General features: G+C 45.0%; 1 protein-coding gene across 5 annotated transcripts in view; it reads right to left on the bottom strand.

The window, feature by feature from the left end:
• The window catches only part of ILDR2 (immunoglobulin like domain containing receptor 2), a 61,154-nt gene extending 41,403 nt beyond the window's left edge, over positions 1–19,751 (bottom strand). For 4 of the 5 annotated variants that reach the window (XM_055324338.1, XM_055324339.1, XM_055324341.1 and 1 more), the window contains exons 1-3: positions 19,616–19,751; positions 3,915–4,247; positions 2,906–3,025 (exon numbers count right to left, since the gene is read on the bottom strand). In XM_055324338.1, coding sequence (XP_055180313.1) covers positions 2,906–3,025; positions 3,915–4,247; positions 19,616–19,661 — 499 coding nt within the window. In that variant the 5' untranslated portion in view covers positions 19,662–19,751. Of the gene's footprint in view, positions 1–2,905; positions 3,026–3,914; positions 4,248–17,597; positions 17,701–19,615 lie in introns of all 5 variants that reach the window. The other variant, XM_055324340.1, reaches the window with a different exon arrangement.
• Between the last annotated feature and the right edge of the window lie 339 nt (positions 19,752–20,090).

Raw genomic sequence — 20,090 nt, 5'->3', positions numbered from 1 at the left:
CCTGTCATGAGGACGGAAGTCCTGGGAGGTCTTTTTCTCATCTATCAAGGTAGTCACATCTTTCATGTTCATCTACTTTTCAATCCAAAAATTTTTAAATTGTAATGAAGCTCAAAAGTAACCTAAGCCCCCTTTCCTATACATAAATATCTCATTTATTACAACTTTTAAGAAATTTCCAACCCTCCTGGGACAAAAAAAAAAAAATCACTACTCCTGAGAATGCCTACTCCATCTTTAGATGTTTCCCATTGCTAACAGTTATTTCTTCACACTGAGATGGATTCCTCTACTCCTGGTTCTAGTTCTACCAAGCCACACAAACAGAGTAAGTCCAGTCCCTCTTCTGCACAATTTCACTAGAGATACCTCCCATGCTCGCTTTCTCAAGTCCTCCTTCACTAGATCAAGCCTTTCTAGCTCCTCCAACCATTCCTCATGTAAAATTCAATGACTAAACCAGTGGCTCATGAAGGTTGTAATTAGCAAACTGTGGATGCAGTTATATGGCCCCTGAGGTCTTCATCTTTTTGAGGTTTACCTCAGACATCAGGTTGCTCTCTTGGTCTCATATAAAAGGAACACCTAACTATTAGGCCTGCATGATATAGCAACCAAATAATTAGAATTTTTTAAAATGTGACAATATTTTGAAAAATTCTCTAAAGAGTATATAAAGATCAGAATTTTGCACCTGGAAAGTAAATATAGTACTTCCTGTGTCCAGAAAATTCTCATAGATTTCAAACTACTTCTCTAAATCAATCTAACACATCTAGTGTTGCCCTGAAAAATTTACACAGCAAATATATCATACTCTGAACATTTCTCATTAATGTGGAACACAGTGGAATGTTGTGTTTCTCCTCCCCAAGAACTCTAGTATGTATCCGTTTTTCTCACAGATAGGCTTCTTCTACCTGTGATGAAGAGTAGATTTGCAGCCTCCCCAGTCCTGCTTTACCATTCTTTTTGGAGTGACACTGATTTCTTCTTTTCATCTTTTCTCCCATCATTGGTGACCATTTTCATCTGAGCCTTTCTCTCACCCACCTCTCTTTGTCCCAAGGACAGCATCTTCCCCCAAATGACTGTACGTTTTATCCAAGGGAATACCCTTCCTATACTTCAGCACAACCTCATATGACAAGGCTTTTACTCTATTCATTTCCCCACATTTGTAGAATTGGGAACAAATTATTTAAAGTGGTTTTTACCTGGCCTCCTTTTCCTGCACAGGCAATTACTTCTCTGCAAATGGCTGCACTGGCCAAATAATTGTGTCCACAATTAGCTAATTGCAGGCTCAATGAGCCACTTGTTCCTTCAGACTTGGCCATTACCGTTGTGTGATTGGGCAGAAATTTATCTCTTTACTCCCTTCTGATTTACAGAGTCATAGCAGATCCCAAATCTGATTTCCCTGTATTCTTTCACAATGTCAGTATAAGTCTTTTCACTTTTTTACTTCCTTTTCTATGTGTGTCATACTCTCCACATTCTTTTACAAATCACAACAGCCATGCTTTGTATATTAGACCCAAGGAATATGTATTTGAATTAAGTCAACACTCGAGTAAGGGTTATTATTAATTAAAAGGTTAATTATGAATAAATAATTACCTGAATCCATTTTATAAACCATAAAAGTAAGGCAGCAGAATAGTTGTACACAGTCATGATAGAGTAAAACCAAAAATCCTAACTAGCAAATCTACTTCTTCCCTGGGCCCTGAGTTTCCCCCAAAGGGTAAAAATTAACCTGCAACCTCATCTGCCTTTAAAAGAAAGCACTATTAAATATTCCTCCAAATTGTTTACCACCTGGCTTCTTGGAAACTACAAAAAAAGATTATTTCATTTAAAAAATGGCCTCAAGTCTTTACCTCTTCTCCTACAATTAAGGGAGTCTCTTTTCTTAATTTCTGTATATTTTATTCTACCTTTCTTGTACAACCAACATGTATAGAACCTAAAATATATGGTCAATTTTTAGTTTCATATAAGGAGGTCATCTCCCACTGACATTCTTCCAATCCACAAAAGAGGACAGGTATAGCCAAAGATAATGAGTTTTCCTTTATGAAGAAATGAATATTAATAAGGATTAGACACATTTGCTTTGAAAATGACTCAACCACTTTTAGGTTTCAAGGCATTTGCCTTCCAATTAAACACTAGCAGACTCTCCAACAGCTCTTTCCATCAGGAACATTTTCTTTTTAAACTCCCAGTCACCCTTTCCCGTGATTGTCTTTTTTTTTTTTAATTTTTTTTTATTTATTTATGATAGTCACAGAGAGAGAGAGAGAGAGAGGCAGAGACACAGGCAGAGGGAGAAGCAGGCTCCATGCACCGGGAGCCCGACGTGGGATTCGATCCTGGGTCTCCAGGATTGCGCCCTGGGCCAAAGGCAGGTGCCAAACTGCTGCGCCACCCAGGGATCCCTCCCGTGATTGTCTTAATCGTAGGTAACTGAGTGGAAAAAAATTCCTGATGTCTTGGGAGATCCCTACTCACCAATGAGTTCTTATCTCTCAGCTGTCTCTACTCTGCTTCAAAGACCTCTGGCATTTTTGTCAACACTTAGCACACCAAAAGATAAGTAGAGCATAAGAGCAGAAAGAAATCAGGCTTAAAGGTATACAAGTGAAAAGGAGGGGGAAAAAAAAACCCTGAGAAGGCAGAAGAAACATTCAGGACAATGCCATAAAGGGGGCCACAGCCTCCAAGAAACAGGATACAAGAAATATGGCCACTGCTTGTAAAGAGCATATTCTAAAACCAGTTAGTACACAAGAAATAAAGTCCATGTATGTAAGCTGCTGGAACATTCAGGGAGATGTGAGGACAGGGAACAGTGCAAGCGGTCTAAGATACAAATGTGCTGATGGCTCTCACTTACCCAACACCAGCAGTTCCGCCAAGTCCTCATTTTTGCCCTCCAGGTCATCGGGGGTAGTGATAATACAGTAATAGAGTCCGCTGTCTCCCCACATGAGTTTTCCAATTTGAAGATCTGCATCTGTTATCACAAAAAGAAGTGCCCAGTCCTAAAACTGGCCCCTGAAAGGAAAACACTGAAAAATGGAGGGTGAGAGGGGACCCTTCTGGAAGGAATGTCTGCTGTGTCTTACTTCTCCACCTAAATGGTGGTTGACAAGATGTTTATTTCAAACAAATACACAAATAAAAACCCAACAGCAAACACCAGCATGCCTAAGTGAAAGACTTAGGGTGACCCCAGAAAATGGTCTACTTCCAGTCCAGTTTTAGGAATAGAAGATTGCCTTCAACTAACCAGGTCTGCAGAAGCCCCTGAAAGCCAGATACATTCCAGAATTACTCTGGACTCTTGGAAATGAGCTGGCTTCACAGGCATTCTTCAAAATTCAAATAATCAAACAAGTCAGGTCAGGCTCTTAGGCCCTTTTCTTGCCCAATGGTTTACGGAACAGAAAAAAGGGTAGAACTGATACAGAACCAGCTGGGGCATCTACCTGGCTCTGTAACATCTATGCCTACATCCCTTCTCCCAGCAGAGGAACTTCTAATGGAAGCCTGCTTTCTGAGTTTGGGAAAGGGCCATAGAGGCTGAGGTCAAGGTGTATTTGAGAACATTCTTTGACTAGAGCCTATTCCAGTTCAGTTCACAAGCTCTTCAGACTAGAGGTCAGGTTGGAGAAAGACTATTTTCAGAGCTCATCTCTGTGTCTTGCTAGATATTATACCCTCCACCCTTTATTCCCCTTACTGTCCCATTAAGTAATCTGCTAGGCTTCTTGATGTTTCCATCTCCCATAAAATCAAAATCTTGAGGGGCAGCAAGGCAGAGAGGCTGACATCCCATTGTGTTTGGGACAGGGGAACTAATCTTCCTTCTATTCCTGGGTTCAAAGCAGAGGCATCATTACCATGCACAATCGTGATCTCTCTGCCCCTGTAGAAATCCCCCAGGGTGACAGTTGAGCCCTGTTTTGAAGCTACCACTCGAACAGTCCTCCTGCTGTCTAAACAATCCAAGTAGGGGTCCCATTCCAGGTTTCTTTTGCTGAGAGGCTGGGCTCGGGGAGAGGCCATGCCCAAGGATTCTCCCATGCGATCTTGGCAGTAAGACTTGAACTTCCACTGCACGACTGCAGGCTGATGGGAGGATGTGGAGAAGTGGCAGCGAAGCACAGTAGGCTGAAAGAGCATGGCCACCTTCTTCTTGTCAGGCACCGTGACTTGAAGGCCATCAGCCATGGCTGCAAAACAGAATGAATATGTCCAAACAGCATCCATATTATGGACCTCACTTCACACCCCACAGTCATGCCTTTCCACCTCACCTCCATGACCTGTCTCTCCCTGCTTTCTCCATCACCATTAATGGCATCAATATCCATCTGGTTGTGTTGTCCAGAAGCCTGTCCTTGCTCCCAATACTCAAACAGTCACTAAGCCGTATCAACTTGATCTCTCTCTTTCTCTCTTTTTAAAGATTTTATTCATTTGAGAGAGAGAGAAAGAACATGAGCATGAGCTGGGGGAGGAGCAGAGGGAAAGGAAGAGGGAGAAGCAGATTTCCTGCAGAGCAGGGAGCTGGACATGGGGCTTGATCCCAGGACCCTGAGATCACAACCTGAGCCAAAGGCAGATGCTTAAATGACTGAGACACCCAAGTGCCCCTCCACTTGATCTCTAAACATCTTTAATATTTCTTCCCTCCTCTTTGACCTCACTATCATTGCTTTGGTGGTGCTCTATTCATTTCTTACTTAGAATTTTACAATAATCTTTCGTCTGGTCTCCCTGCCTGCAGTTGCCCATATGCCATACATTTACTTTGCTATATAATCCAGATGATCTTTCTAAATCTAATTGTCATGGCTCTCCTTCTTTAAACCCTTCCCTCAATCTCTATGGCCCAAAAGTTCCTGAAAAGGCATTGTAGGTGCTCCATCATCTACCCCTTACTTCCTCAGCCTCACTTCTGGTGGCATCTCTACTTGCGCACCAACCTCCAAGAATAACCAAACAAGTAACAGTTTCCCCAGTGGGACATGCTATCTCACACCTCTAGGTCTTTGCACACGATGCTCCTAGCTTCTGTAATGCTTCTTCCTCACTTCTTTCCTTGGGAAACTCTTTCCTGCCTTTCAAAGCCCAGGTTAAACGCTTTCTGTAGGCCTTCTCTGACCCTCAACCCATTAGTCACTTCCTCCTTTGTGCCATCAGAACCCCAGCATCCTCTTCTAGACATTTCTTATAATTGCTTTGCAAGTATTTATTTTCATGCCTGTATTTATTTTCATGCCTGTCACCCCCAACAGACTTGTCAGGTAAGGAACGGGTCTTATCTTGCTGTCCCAGCTTGTGAAGCCCATAAGTACTCAATAAATATTTGATAAATAAAGACAATGAAGCTGGGAAGTATGACTTCAGGAGGAAGTGACTTCCCTTCCAGCTGATAACCAAGTATAGGGGACAGAGATGAAGGGGAAATGAAAGCTTTAAGAGAGATGAAGATTTTCCGATCAAAAGCTGTAGACTAAGTTCAAAAGCTTTGAAGGGTAATCAAAAAAAAGGGAGAAAAAAAAGTGCTAGAGAGTGGATGAGAAGTTTAAGTGGTGAAAAGATCTGACCTGAGACCTGGTGTCCAAGAGGGAAATTTCAGTGAACGGAAGACCAGGGGAGTGTTTGAGAGGCAAATGGTCTCTTAATTCAATAGTGAGATCTAGAAATTCCAAGCAAAGAGAACTTAACTTTCCCAGTTGAAAGAGAGAATCAAGAGTTTTTAACTTGAGCTGATATTAGAAGCAGAAACAGAATGATGATGAGAGGCAGAAAAAAGGAATATGAATAAAAAGATACCATAAAGAGGTTTTGAATTAAATCTAGGAGCCTGCCAAGTCAGTGTCAGGTAGCTTGAGAACAGAAAGCTCCACCCTAGAATTACAATGGACTCAAGACACACAAGGACTAGTTTCCGTGGGGCACCTTCTGTCCTTCATTCCTGCCAGTGTTCAAAATGACACTCTTATGGTTCAAACATACACTTATTTATGAATGTCTCTTATGGAAGCAGCCTTGACAAGGGCAGGATACTACGTTTGTGTTCATGTCTTCTGATTTCCAGACCAGTGTCTCTCTACTATGAAAAACCAGGTTCTAATTCTTCTTGGGAGAAAACAGTTTCTGCATTCTGTGGACTGAGGAAATGAGAGTATTTGAGATTTACCAAATCTTAGTGTTTTGAACCTACCAAATGCCATAGAATAAATGAAGGAAAGCATGCACAAATGAATAATTACTACTATGGGAATCTCCAGCATTTTTAAGAGAAAACCAGTTAAATATGCTGTAGATAGCATGGTATAGTAAAATAGCATTGGAATCAAATAGATAGGACTTTGAATCCTATCTGGCCATCCACTAGCCATGAAGCCTCTTAAGCAGCCCTCACTTACAAAATGAGCCTCATAATCCTTACTCACAGGGTTATTAACAAATAACTCGTAGGGAGGAGACTCTAGAGCAGAGCATTGTGATCATCCCCAGTACTGGTAGATCTCAAACGCTAATCCTCCTTTCCATTTCCTCCTTTTTCTCTACTTCCCATACTGAGGCCCCCTGAATCTCCATGACCATTCACCACCAATAAGTTTGATTACAGCCAGAATATGTAGATCAGCCTCACCAAGGGGCAAATAATTTCCTTCTGGAAGCTCACTGAAGAACCTCAGTTTTAGGCTCCATTGTTTCCTTCCACCACCCTCAAATATTGATGTGGCTAATTCCACTGCTGTCTAACTCACAGAGCTGGATTAGGAAATTTCTTTAGTTTCTCCTTAAATTCTATTGCATTAATTCTTAACCTTGTAATTCTCCTCCAAATCCTTATTCACACTCCAATTCTCCAGGTAACAAAAATGGGACAGAGATGTGAAGGGACTTCAATTAGCAGTGATTGAGGGTGGATTGTTCCCAGTACAACGCTTTGTACTTGACCATGTCACCTTTCTTCTCAGCTATCTATTCAGGCTATACCTGGGAAATCGTATTTCCTAGCCTTTGTAAGATAAATAAAACAGCAAAGGAGGCAAGTGCTAAATAAAAGTGTTGTAGGGTTTTCTGTTTTGTTTCATCAGGGTTTTTTTTTTTTTTTTTGACAGAGAGTTAAGTGTGGGGTTTTGTTCATTAGGTGATTACCAAGAATAACCTCTTTCCAGCTCTGCTGTCTGTTAGATTAGCCACTTGACCAAGCCATTGGACTCCCTTAATTTTTTTTAAAAGAGGGAGGGGAGGGCCCAGCAGGAGAGGAAGAGAGAGAATCTCAAGCAAGCTCCGTACCCAGCACAGAACCTGACATGTGAGGTTGGATCTCACAATCCTGAAATCATGACCTGAGCCAAAATCAAGAGTAGGATGCTTAACCCACTGAGCCACCCAGGCACTCCTGGACTCTCTCTCTCCTTAGTAATAGAGTTTAGTTGGTTCTTAGTTTATGCCATGACACACAATATAAATCCAAGCTCCAAAGAATAAGGAATACAGTGTCAGAAGCATCTGCCTTTTTATAACATGAGAGTTAAAGGCATGGATTTCGGAGTTAGTCCTAAATTAGAATCTGAGCTCTACCACTTCATAGCTGCATGGCCTAAGGCAAATTTCTCAACTCACAAATTTCAGTTTCCTCACTGGTAAAACCAGAATAATTGTAACTACCTTATGGAGCTGACTGAGGGTTAAATGAAAATTTAACCTAAGCACTTAGGATAATATGGTATATAGTAAACACTCAATAAATGTAGCTGTTGCTGCTACTGTCAAAAACAGTAAACAGAAGTCTGTTGACTTCTGTGAAGCTATGAACCTAGAACTAGGTGAGCACAGATATCAAGATGGGAGATGCTGAATGTGTATAGCACAGAATGGGCAAAAACCGCACAGGAATGCTAGAATAGGTAATTAGGAGTACAACAGTAACAGTGCCTGGGTGTGCTCATCACTACCCAAGCATGCATCACCTTCTGGAAATCAGAAAATGGAGGGTAACCATGTGTGTACATGTGCAGAGTATGATGGGAATCCTAGGGCTGTAAGCTAAGGATGAATCTGGACAACTGGAGAGGACAGGACTAGACATTTCAAGGAAATGAAAGTTCATTGGATCTTTAAGGACCATAATAGTGAAGAGTTAGAAAGAAAGCTGAAAATGCCAGCCCCTGCTTTAGCTCTGTAAACTGCAAGATGAATGCCACCCAATTCTTGAGTCTGCCCTGGCCATGCCTATTTGGAACCCCATTCCCATTGAAGGATGCGATCTAGAAGTGCTCGTCTGGCCCTAACTAAATCCAAGCCAAGATGAAGGCTTGGATACCTTACAGCCACTAAGCAGCATCTCTTTTGCTCAACTTGTGTTTATCCTGGACTGTTTCCTCCTTACTTCCTATCCATTTGCCTCACTGGGACTGAGATCCTACTCTGAGCACCGGCCTGCTTGCTTGGGCCATGACACCAGCCCTTTCTCTAGAGGATTTGGCATTGTTTCCTATATCCCTTACACGTGACTGAACCATATCTGAAATTGATGTGGCTAACCACCCAACTTCAAAAAGTACCTCTCATGGGATCTCCATTCCTACCTCCAGATCAGGCTCCTCAGAGATAGTACCTCCCATTTCCAAGAGATCTACCTTGGAGTGAGGTTAGTGTCCTGAGCTTTGGTCCTCTCTCCTACAGAGTCTTTCCTATTTCAGCACTCGTCAGATGCCAAAACCTAGTACTTCTTATGCTGGAGTTTATAGTGAGAATACTTTTGTATGCCAGGTAGATAAATTAAAAATGTTCAGCCTCTTTGTGGTGTTCATCTGTGCATTATCTAAGAAATCTTATTCATTCCCACAGTTCTATCATTATGTCTCAGACCTCAACTCTCAGAAGCCTCATTTGCAGGTTTTAACAGATACTTCAAATTCAATATGTCTAACCTCATTCATGATCTCTCTTCTCACTTCTTGCTTATAAAGCTGTCCTTCTTCTCTCTCCCCCTCTGGTTCCTTTGCCAGTATACCCCCATCCTATCACCTCAGAGAGAAATTATAGCTTTGATGATTTCTTCTCTGTCCCCAAATACATTTGGTTGGTCACTAAATCCAAACATCTCTTAAATTTGGTCCTTCTTTATTTACACTGCCACGCCCTTAAATTAGGTTTCTATTCCTTCCACTAGGTATTAAATATGAAATGCTTACTAGGTGTCAGAAATGGTGTTAAGCATTATTCATGTAGTATTTTTTTAAGATTTCATTTATTTATTCATGAGAGACATAGAGAGAGGCAGAGACATAGGCAGAAGAAGAAGCAGGCTCCCTGTGAGGAGCCTGAATGTGGGGCTTGATCGCAGGACTCCAGGATCATGACCTGAGCCAAAGGCAGATGCTCAACACTGAGCTACCCAGGTGTCCCTATTCATGTAGTATCTATATTCTCTCAAAAAAATTCTATAAAGTAGGAATTATTATCATACTCATTTTATAGATGAAGAATCTGAATCTCAGAGGTTGTATGTATCTTCCCTATCATCTCAGGGCTAGCAAGTGACAGTCAGGTATGAACCCAGGCTGACTGGCTCCAAAGCTCTTAACCATCACTTTACATAGGCCTTCGTCACCTCCTCAGTTTTATAATAGCTTCCTACGTGGCCTCCATACTTCCAGCCCAGTATACTTTCCACATTTTTTATCTAGAGTTGTTTAGAATATATACATACTATATTATATATATATATATTTTTTTTTTTTCCTGTGCTTTAAGGCCTCCATCGATTCCCCATTCCTTCCAGGATGAGACCTGAATGCCTATAAGGTCTTCCCTGTGATTTGGTCCCAAGCAACTCCAGACATATGAAAACAGTTTTCATTCTTTAACTATAAATGTATTATCCCTTTCATCTGGGGAAACACAAGAACATGTAACTGAAGGAGGCTCCGGCAGCCAGAGTGTGGGTCTTGCAAAGGCTGGGACTTTGAGTCCAGGCACCAGTGACACCGTAAGGGACTTCTGTGTCAGTGTTCCCATAAAGAGATTCACAGAGGTGAGGAAAGAATCTGAGTCTCATCCTCCAAAGAAAGCCAAGTATTCCAGGGCACTGGAGACAAATAGGGAAGAGAGCAAAAGACAGAAAAAGAAGTAAAGCAAGGGAAAGGATCATCCTGTATAGAAGGTACCTGTAAAAATTAGGATTCCTGAATGAGAGCAGCACTAAACAGCATACGAAAGATCATAAGTGAAGACTGCAGATTGTGTGCTCTTCTACATCTGCAAAGGAGGGAATCCTCAGTCTTAGACCACCAGACCATTCCTGTAACTTCTGTGCTCTTGATGCACAGAGAAACTGCCCTTGACTATCTAATTCAAATTCAATCAGAAACATATTTTAAAACATTATGTTAAGTTCTGGGAAAATCAATTTGAAAGACCAGTCCCAGATCTTGAGAAATCCAATGTAAACTTAATTTCTAACTCTAAGGTCCCTGAGGGCAGGGACCAGGATTTGGTTGACTGTGTATCCCTGGTATATAACAAAGTCATAGAATATGGCTGAAGGTCATACAATGTGGAATGAATCAAAGAATGAAAGAATAAATGAAGGAGTGAGTCAGAAGGACCTTTCTTAGCAGATTACCCCTAGTGCAGAGAATGGATTCCGGCGAATAACTAGAAAAGCTGCCTAGAAGTAGAGTGATGAGTGACAGCTCAGAGAGCAGCCCCCAACTCAGCCAGTCACTAGGCCAGGGAAGATCAGCTCCAAGTGCAGACAATGCCTCCCTTCATGTGGCAAAATAAGGTCCTGCCCCAATTCTCATGTAAAGAAAAGGATGCTATACACAACGAACCCGTGTTCTTGCAAGAATAACAAAAGCAGTATCTAAAGCAAAGCTGTTCTTATTTTAGCAATTTCATTTTTTCCCAAAGCCAGTTCCTTTTCCCCACTAGTTACTTGGTAAGCTATTCCTGCCTGCTACATCTTTGAGAGGCAGATCTTAAGCACAGCCCCATTTTACAGAAGCAAAGATTGCTGCTGAAGGTTATGGAAAATCATCATTGTAAAAATAGGTATCTTTAGAATAAAGAGCTCATCCATCTTTAAGTCCCAGAAGTGGGATTTTGACCTCAGACTTACATGTTCCCCAGCATATCTTGGCCTTCAGACTCCTAAGGTTTCTCTTCATTCAGTGTGACAATACAACTCTTCCTTTTCCTGCCTTCAAGTTGATCTTCTTTAAGAAATTTATCTCTTGTCTTCACGCTTTTAACATGTTGTCCCAATTTCTTAAGAAACTGCTTAGAGACAACTGATGGACATATTTTCTAAGGGTAAGAGATGAATATGAAGTATCTACCCAGCTCCTCTAGGTTTAGTTCACAATCCAGATGAGAAAATAAAGCCTGTCCACCCCTCAGTAGCATTGTCAGGATAGGAGCAAAGTATTTGGAGAAATGTTGTCCTGCAGGCTCAAGGTTTAAAGGTAAAGAGAATGCAGCTTGGGTCTTTTTTTTCCCTCCCTAAAGAAATAGGAAAGATTCATCTTCCTGATATACCTGGATTAAAAAATAAAAAGATTTTACAAAGAATAGTAGACATTCCCTTGGTATTTGCCTAATATCTAAGCCTAATTATCCAGCTTTCCTGTTGGTTCTGTAAGTTAATCAACTGCTTTCCAGCAAATTCCTTTCCTGCCCAAATTGGCCAGGATCAGCTTCTCTTGTTTGCTATCATGACACCTGATTGCTCAATCCATGTTAGGATCAGGGTGACCAGATGTACCATTTGGAGATTTAAAACAAAAACAAATACAAAAACAAAAACATGACAGCATCCTTGTGTGCTTTCTCCCTGACAGTCCCCAAAGGCAGCAATAGTTCCCCCACTTCCATGGGACTATGGAAAATGTCAGTCCTGCCCTTGCCCAAGGAGGCTTTGCTTATGGCCTAGTTATTATCTGCTACCCATAGCTCTGGTACTTGTGCACACAGAGCTTGCCATTCATTAAGCATAAGTCCTGTGTGTCCAACTGAGCCATGCTTTCCCATTCTCGGCCACCATTGAGCAGATAAAAGCCAGAAGCATATTCTTTTCTGTCTGATTTGCCTTGTCTCCCAGAGACCTGGAATGAGCTTGTGACTAATGTCTCACTGGCCCCCCTGCTGCTCCAATGGGACCAAAGCTGTACTAAAAGGGGTTAGCCCCTACCCTGCAGGGCAGAGGTGCTGTGGAAGCTGTCCTGGTTAACTGGGTGGGTCAGCTTTCTGGGATGGACGGGCTCTTTGGACAGAGAAAACTCCTTATCAACCTTTACTAAGCTGTTGCCTATGTTTCCAGTTTAGATCTCTCCCCTGAGCTCCAGACCCAAATACGAACTTCCTTCTCCACATGGATGTTACACAAGCACCTCCGACGTGTCACTCTATAGAGGAAGACACCTACTATCCTCTTCCATTAGTAAAGGAACTGCTTGGGTCTTAATCTAGCCCCCCAAACCAACTAAATACAACATTTCCTAGCTTCTTTGTAGCTAATTGTGACCATATGCTCTGGATGAAAGTATGTGAGAAGTGATATGTGCAACTTCTAGGTCCCCTTTCTAAAGCTGCAGCACAAGCTGCATGCCCTGGCTCTCTGCCTTCCTTGGTCCAACTGCTGAGAATGTTTGTCACTGGAGCGGTCTTGGCAGCCACACGCTGGGAATGGGAGACTCACCCCTCACTAGGTCCAGATTGTTATAGGAGAGAGAAAGAAATTATTTTCTGTGCATTACTGCATTTCAGTCTATTATAGCAACTTAGATAGTTCATGCTCACAAATGGCATCCCCAGCAATCCCAAGCCACAAAACTGAAAGTATCTTTGACATACCCACTCCTTCAACCTTCACATCCAACCATGCCACTCCTCCACCTCCAGTCACTCTGTCCACCTCTCCCATCCCCACTGCACCCTGTGACTTCAGGCTCTCAGCATGCTTTGTCTCTCTTTCCACAAGGGTCTCCTGGGTGGTTTCTGCTGCAAGTTTGCCCACATCTAACCTATTCTCCACATTGTGGTCCCAATGACATTTCTAAAATGCACATCTGCTCGGGGCATTCCTTTGTCCTGACCCTTTTAAAGACTCCTCGCCATTTCGGGAGCACAACTGGCCCCTTTCAGAGAGGGCCACTCTCTTTCATTCCTCCTGCCGCAGTAAATTCCCCAATCATACTAAAACATTTGTAATTTTCACAAATCACATCCTCCCTGATTCTTGGCTTTTGCACATGCTGTTCCCTCTATAAATTCTCCTTCTCCCATCCCACTTTTCTCCTAGTAATTCCTACTAATCTCTCCAAACTTGCTCAGCTGTCACTTCCTCTAGAAGTTTCTTTTTGCTCTTACTGTAGTTCCAGCACCCCAGAGGATGACATTGAATTGCCTAAGAACTTCCTACCTAGCTATCTGTCTCTGCCATTAACAACAAACTCCCCTGTAGCCTTTTAAAGACTCTGCTACATAGAAGGTACTTAACATATTTGTTGAATGATTTAACCCAGTTAATAGAGCTTATTATTTGTTCCCAATTAGTTTTCCCTCTGGACTCTTGCATTGTTCCCTGTAGGCAGAGGACACTCACCACTCCAAAAACCCTGGGCTTTTCTGCATGACACGCATGCCATAAGACATGTCCAAGCAAAAGTTTAAAAGGTCTGTACATGCTTTGGCTCTGGCACCCTAAGCGCTCTCCCTACCTTCTTGAGCCCTCTGCCATAACAAAAGTATGCCCAAACAGTGACTGATCCCTCATCCTGGGTCTCAGAATAAGAAAACATTTGGAACTGAGCCAAGTATACCAATTCTAGCCAAGTCACAGCTAACTTGCAGCTGACTTTGGCTCCCATGTAATATGAGCAAGAACTAAATGTTTGCTCAAGTGAGCTATTGAGATTTGGAGGTTGCTCATTGCGGCATCAAAATGCTGGCTAACATACCTATTTGGGGTTCATAATCAGTATTGAGGGCCTACTGTGTACCAAATATTGTGCTACGAGTTTTATATAATTCCATTTTAATTATCACAACAACCTATAAGGTAAATTCATTTCCCATTTTAAAACCAAAGAAGATACAGTAAAATATTAAGCTAGTTTTCAAATCCAGGTCAGTTTGAATCTAATCCCTCTTCCTGCACTGCCTCTGAGTCTGCCTCCTGATGAGCAGAGGGCACAGGAGGAGTGATGATGCAGGATCCCGGGACCAAATGCAAGGGTTCTACTCCTAATGCAGGACCGCAGGTGCTGCAGGGAAACAGGGGAAGCAGCATGCTCTTCGGAGTTCTTATTTGTTCTTGGCCCGTAAAGAACACTAGTCATCCAAGATGCCTTCTTTCTTTTTCAGAGAGCCAAAGACTATCTTGAAAACCAAAATTTTAAGCATACATATGCCACAGCTACATCCTGTGTGGCTCCTGAGTGCATAGCGCCAACCCCTAGTCCCAAATGGGCTCTGATACCCTCTCCTGTGCTCACTGGAGCACTTCTCATTTACTCCTTCCCATTAGATCTTAGAGTTATTGGAAAAACAAAATGCTATTCTTTCTCACTTTTCCCTGCAATATTTCCCTGAGCTTTATGACTTCTAAGCCTCACTACCCAGTGCCCCATAAAAGACACTATGTATGTTCACTTAAATCAAGAGTTCTACTTTGACCCTTGGATTCAGGCAGAAAAGAAGTTTCCCCTGGACTCAGGCACTTGACCCAACCAAGTCATATTAAGTCAGTGACACTATTTCTTATTCTTTTAAACAATAAGATACCATGGACGTGGACAAGTCATTTATTCTCTCTAAGCTTTTGTCGTCTTATACAAGGGTAGGTAATATCAACCATTCTTGCTTTAAATGATCAAAAGGCGTAATGTATAGGAAGGCCCTTTAACACAAAGAAAAGCATCATAGCATGTAAATAAGCAAGAACAACAACCACATCACACCTTTCTTTATATTCTTGATGGCAGAAAAGGAGACATAAGTGCTAAAATGTCAGAAAGAGTGAAGAGGTAAGTAGGTCCTGGAACAAAAAGTTCACACCAGAAGGGACTGTGTTGGCTAGAGTAGGATTCATCCCACCTAGTCCAAAGTGCTTGCCTTGCTTTACCAGTCCCCAATATGAGTGGACCCTCTCCTATCTACCAAGCACCAAATGCTATTCCATCTATCCTTCTGACAATCCTAACAAGAGCTTTCCCTCCCCAGCTAGTGTTTTTCATTCCAATCATTATTAATCAGGGAAAGGCTGAAGAAACTGGGGCTTTTCACTAGGTGAATTATAAAAGGAAGACTGGACCTGTCACGCTTTAGTTGTGACTTCCAACTCATTAAAATTAAATGGAAAAAAGATTTAAACCATAGAATCTTTGAGCTGAAAGCGACCTTAGAAGTCATCTCATTCAAGAGATTATGAGACCCAGATCTCATGGTTACATAGTCAATCTATGGAGCAGGTAGGACTAGAACCCAATCCTTAACTCCCAGGTCAGGATTCCTTCCACCAACGAAGTCCTGGCACTGAAACTGCAAACACTGTACTGAGTACTAAGTACTTGCATTAAGATTGCTGCTACTACTAATTCCAAGTCTGTAGAAACTAGCCAACCAGCAGAATCATGTGAGTCTCTGAAACAAGTCCAGAAAAAAGCACCTGGCTGGGGGCCGGAGGGGAGTTGGGAGAGCTGTGACAAAGTGTTGAAAGAAGATGCTCTGGTAAGGGCAAGGTCTCTTCTGCAGGGGAAAGAAGAACAGTAGAGGGAGAGAAATTGAAAGGTAAGCAGGACAGAGAAGGAGACAGTGGAAGTTGAGGTGTCAGCAACCTCTGAAAGCCACTCTTCCTTCTCCAGGGCTAATAGTGCTTTAACTCTCCGCACACAGTCACCAGGCATCTACTGGAATGCAAGCCAGCCCAGGCAACAACCTCCCCTAGATACCTCCTTCTCCCTACAGGCTGGGCTGGGACCCAGCCCCCATGGAGCACCCCAAAGCACTGGGTGCAGACCTCTGCTACTGCCTGGGGATAGGCTACTCCATAATGGTGTCCTGCCACCAGACTGCGAGTGCTGGAAGGCAGGGCTGTGTCTCATTCATCTCCATAACCCCAGCACCACGCTGGATGTGGTTAGTAACTCAGCAGCTGAAGAGGCATGAACACGTCTCCTAGGAGCTCCTTTAAGACTGCTCCGCCTCCACGTCAGGGTGGCTTGGGTGCTCTCCTAGCCTCTGTGTGGTGCTCACAGCTCTCATCAGAGGACCTTCTGCTTCCAAACCACAATCACCAGAAAAGTCGCTTGAGTCACGACTAAACTGACAACTCTGAGGGGAACGGCTGTGTCTTTCCTCTCTCTTTATCCTCAGCACCCATCACAATACTTAGAAAGCAGAGGGATTTAGTGTGTGCCTGTAGAATGGATGGATAAGTGAGTGAATACAACCAAAAGGCGACCAAAAGAAATGCTAACAGAGGATCCCTGGGTGGCGCAGCGGTTTGGCGCCTGCCTTTGGCCCAGGGCGCGATCCTGGAGACCCCGGATCGAATCCCACGTCAGGCTCCCGTGCATGGAGCCTGCTTCTCCCTCTGCCTGTGTCTCTGCCTCCCTCTCTCTCTCTGTGTGTGTGTGCCTATCATAAATAAAAAAAAAAAAAAAAAGAAAGAAATGCTAACAGAGCATAGCAATCTTCACCACAGAGACCCAAAAGTCTCAGGGAAAGCACGTCGCCAGCTCCCTCCCTGGGAGAGAGCCTCTGGCAGCCTCTGCTGCCAGGAACAGAGGGAATGCCATCCGCCTTCAGGAACAAAGACCTGGTGAAGCCTCCTTCAGGTCCTACTGCTGGATGGCACCTGTTGCTAAAATAGCAGCTGAGAAACACTATGTTTGTTCAAAACAACAACAGCAACAATTTATTACAGGAAGCAGCATCACAGTGACAATGAGAAATCATGAGACTAAATATACAGCAGAATTTTAGCAATGAAAGACAAGGAAGGAGCTGCCTGAGACTGAGGAAAAAACCTAAAGTGTTGATTAGAAATTGCTCAGCCGGCATTAGAAGAGAGAAACAGGGGAGGGGAGGAGGGAGGCGAGAGAGTGGGGGAGGACAAAGGGAGGGAGAAGGAGAATGAATGTGTTTTTCCCCAGGCTCTCTGACTCATTTTTGATCTGTCCTTCCCTCTCTCCTTCTCTTTGTACCACCCCCTCAGGAGAGAATTCATTGATCGGGCTGGACTGAAATTTCTTACCTTTCCTCTCAGGGTTTTTCTGGGAGCCATGAGTCTGAATCCATCTCCTCCTTGACTGCTCCTCCCCCCCCCACACACACACACCCCTCAGCCGCCATTGTCAGCTCCTCTACTTTGCTGAGGCTGAGGCAGCGTGTCCAGCAGCCTGCCTGCCGGGATGGGGTGGGGGGGAAGCAGAGGCTGGGATCTGGGGATGCCTGCAGTGCTCAGTGGGATCTCAGAAAGCCAACCTCCTGTGCAGAGCACAGAAGCCCAGCCTCTGACAGCTGAGGAGGCCCTAATAACTAACCTGTTGCCTGCCACTAGGCAGGGGGTGGCCTCTCCAGGTACAGAGCAAAGGAGGCACGGACAAAGCAGCAACTCCCCTCAAAATACACACAGAACAGAACACCCTACAACAAAAAAAAAGCCCAGTGAGGTAGCTCAGGAGAACGCAAATGGGATTGGCCTGGGGTTTGAAGAACTAGGTTCTAGTCCCGGCTCCATCACACATTTGCTGGGTGCCAATCACCTCTGTGGGCCTCCATTTTTATCAACTAAGGGACTGGACTAGATGGCCTGTGGCCCCTTCAAATGATATGATTCCATTTCATAAAAAGCTGCTAGCCACAAGAGTTCTATGTTCCCCTTCTGCCCCCACTCCCTGTGCTTTTCTTGGGCATACCTTGGGGTATCTAGAAGAGCATCTCTGACTTATTACTCTTGCCCCAGGATGCCTCATTGGCCTCAGGGAGGGGTGATTCGGGCTTCAGGCCTAGTTGCCTTCTAGTGTGATAGCGCAGAAGTAGAGGCAAATTAAGGACATTCAGAATCAGTGAGGGTGGAAGTAGAAGGCCCTAGGAGGCCAGGGGAGTGGGGAGACATGGATCAGCCAAACCCTGAAATTAGAGATGATTCATATTTGAATAATGTGGGAGGGATGAACTCAGAGCAGCCAAGAGAAGAGGCTAACTCTGCTGACATGCCCTGCCCACCCCCATCCCCTATACCTAAAGCCAGTATGGGGCAGACTGAGTGTTGAGGGCCCTCATTTGGAATAAGAGAGGGGAAAAAATGTGAGGCAATCAATAATCTTCTTTGAAGCTATGGGAAATGGAGTTTTTGCTTTTCTTCTTAAATACATTTTATCTGCTTTCAATGACTGCCTTAGAGATTTTAAACTTGTTCCCCTTTTCCTACTGACTGGATTTTTCCAAATTTTCTGATTGGTGCCCCAGGAGGGAACAGAACTTTTTTTTTTTTTTTTTTTTTTGGTGCTATTTTCTGATTTCTCTCCTGCCCTGCACTGCCCTCATCCTATCCTCGCAACCTTTCTGACCCTTTGTTCCTTTCTTAACCATTCCACCTTGCCTGGAATCTTTGTCTCAACCCCTTCCCAAACTACCCGAACCTCCCTCACCCATGCACACCCCCACCCAAGCTGGGTTACTTTGTGAATCTCTCAGGACTGGCCACGGGTCCCTCAGCCGCGCAGGACCCTCGTGTGAGACAACGGGCCAGGAGCAAGAGCCTTTCCAGACCTCAGGCTGGCGGGTGGGGAGAAAGTTCACCAAAGGGGAGGAGAAAGCACACTAAGGACCCAGCTAGCGGAAGGGGCTTGAATGCTGGGGAGAAGCTCTACCTTCTGGATATCTCTGCAATTTATCCTCGCTGGGGGAGGGGAGACTGTTTATCTGGGGAGGAAGGTTCTTCTCGGCTATGGGACCACTCCCCCAAATGGCACCACGCGCGAGCGAGCCAGGCCCTAAACTCCACAGCCAATCAAGCCTGCATCCCCATCTCCTTCCTCATCCCGCCCTACGGCACCGCGAGGCACAGGGCGGACGCCGCGGGGTCTCCCGGCTTCTCCTGGGAAGGAATCAGGGAGACAGACACTCCTCCATCCCTCACCTCCAGAAAAGCAGTTCTCCCAATTAATGTCTCCTCCGAGCTTTCTTTTCCTTTCTTTCTTCTTCTTCTTCTTCTTTTTTTTTTTTTTCCTAACCAGGCTCTTCCCAGGAACCACACAGCATTACCAACTCAGGATAATATCGACAAGAACCGTTGTGTGGAAGAGGAAATGCACGAGCGCAAGGACAATCCCCCAAGGAGTCAGACACCTGCGTGTCGACCCGTCTCACTTGTAGCCGAGCTTCTCCCCCGCCTCCTCCATCATCCTAGCGCGCCCAGCCCCTGCCCCCACCTGCCGCCGAGCCGCGGAGCAGCTCCGAGCCCGGCCGGGGGGGACGCGGCTCGGGCAGGGCGGGCACAGCCCCCACCAAGGGGATATACAGAAAGTTCCTGGCGTTGGTAGAAAAGGCCTCCTACCTGTCAGCCAGAAGAGCGCGGTCCACGCCAGCACGACCCCGTCCATGTTCCCCAACTTCCCATTCAGAGGAAGGAGTGAGCGAAGTGCGGAAGGGCGGCAGCGCCAGGCTCGGGGTGGCCAGGCGGCGGGGGCGGCGGCGGGGGCGGCGGCGGCGGGGGGGGCGGCGGCGGGCTGCGGGGCTGCGGGGCTGCGGGGCTGCGGCCGCGCGCGCCAGCGGGCCCCCGGCGTCCCTGGGCGCCGCCGCCCGCCGGGCCCGCCGCGCCGCCTGCCGAGCGCGCGCTGCCGCGGCCTCCGGGGCTGGCTCGGCGCGGCTCCCGGCCGCTCCCGCACGGCGCTCCGCACGCCCAGGCAGCGAGCGCGGCGCGGGGCGAGCGCCTCCCGGCCGCAGAGCCCGCCGCGCGGGGGAGCTCGGCCGCCTCCGCCTCCGCCGCCCGCCGCCCGCCGCCCGCCGCCCCGGGGCTTCCCAAGTTTCTG

This window comes from Nyctereutes procyonoides, unplaced genomic scaffold (assembly GCF_905146905.1).
Source record: "Nyctereutes procyonoides isolate TBG_1078 unplaced genomic scaffold, NYPRO_anot_genome, whole genome shotgun sequence".
In the NCBI taxonomy this organism is placed as follows: Eukaryota; Metazoa; Chordata; class Mammalia; order Carnivora; family Canidae; genus Nyctereutes; species Nyctereutes procyonoides.
Note: the sequence above shows the minus strand (reverse complement) of the source record. Positions and strands in the feature narration are given on the sequence as shown.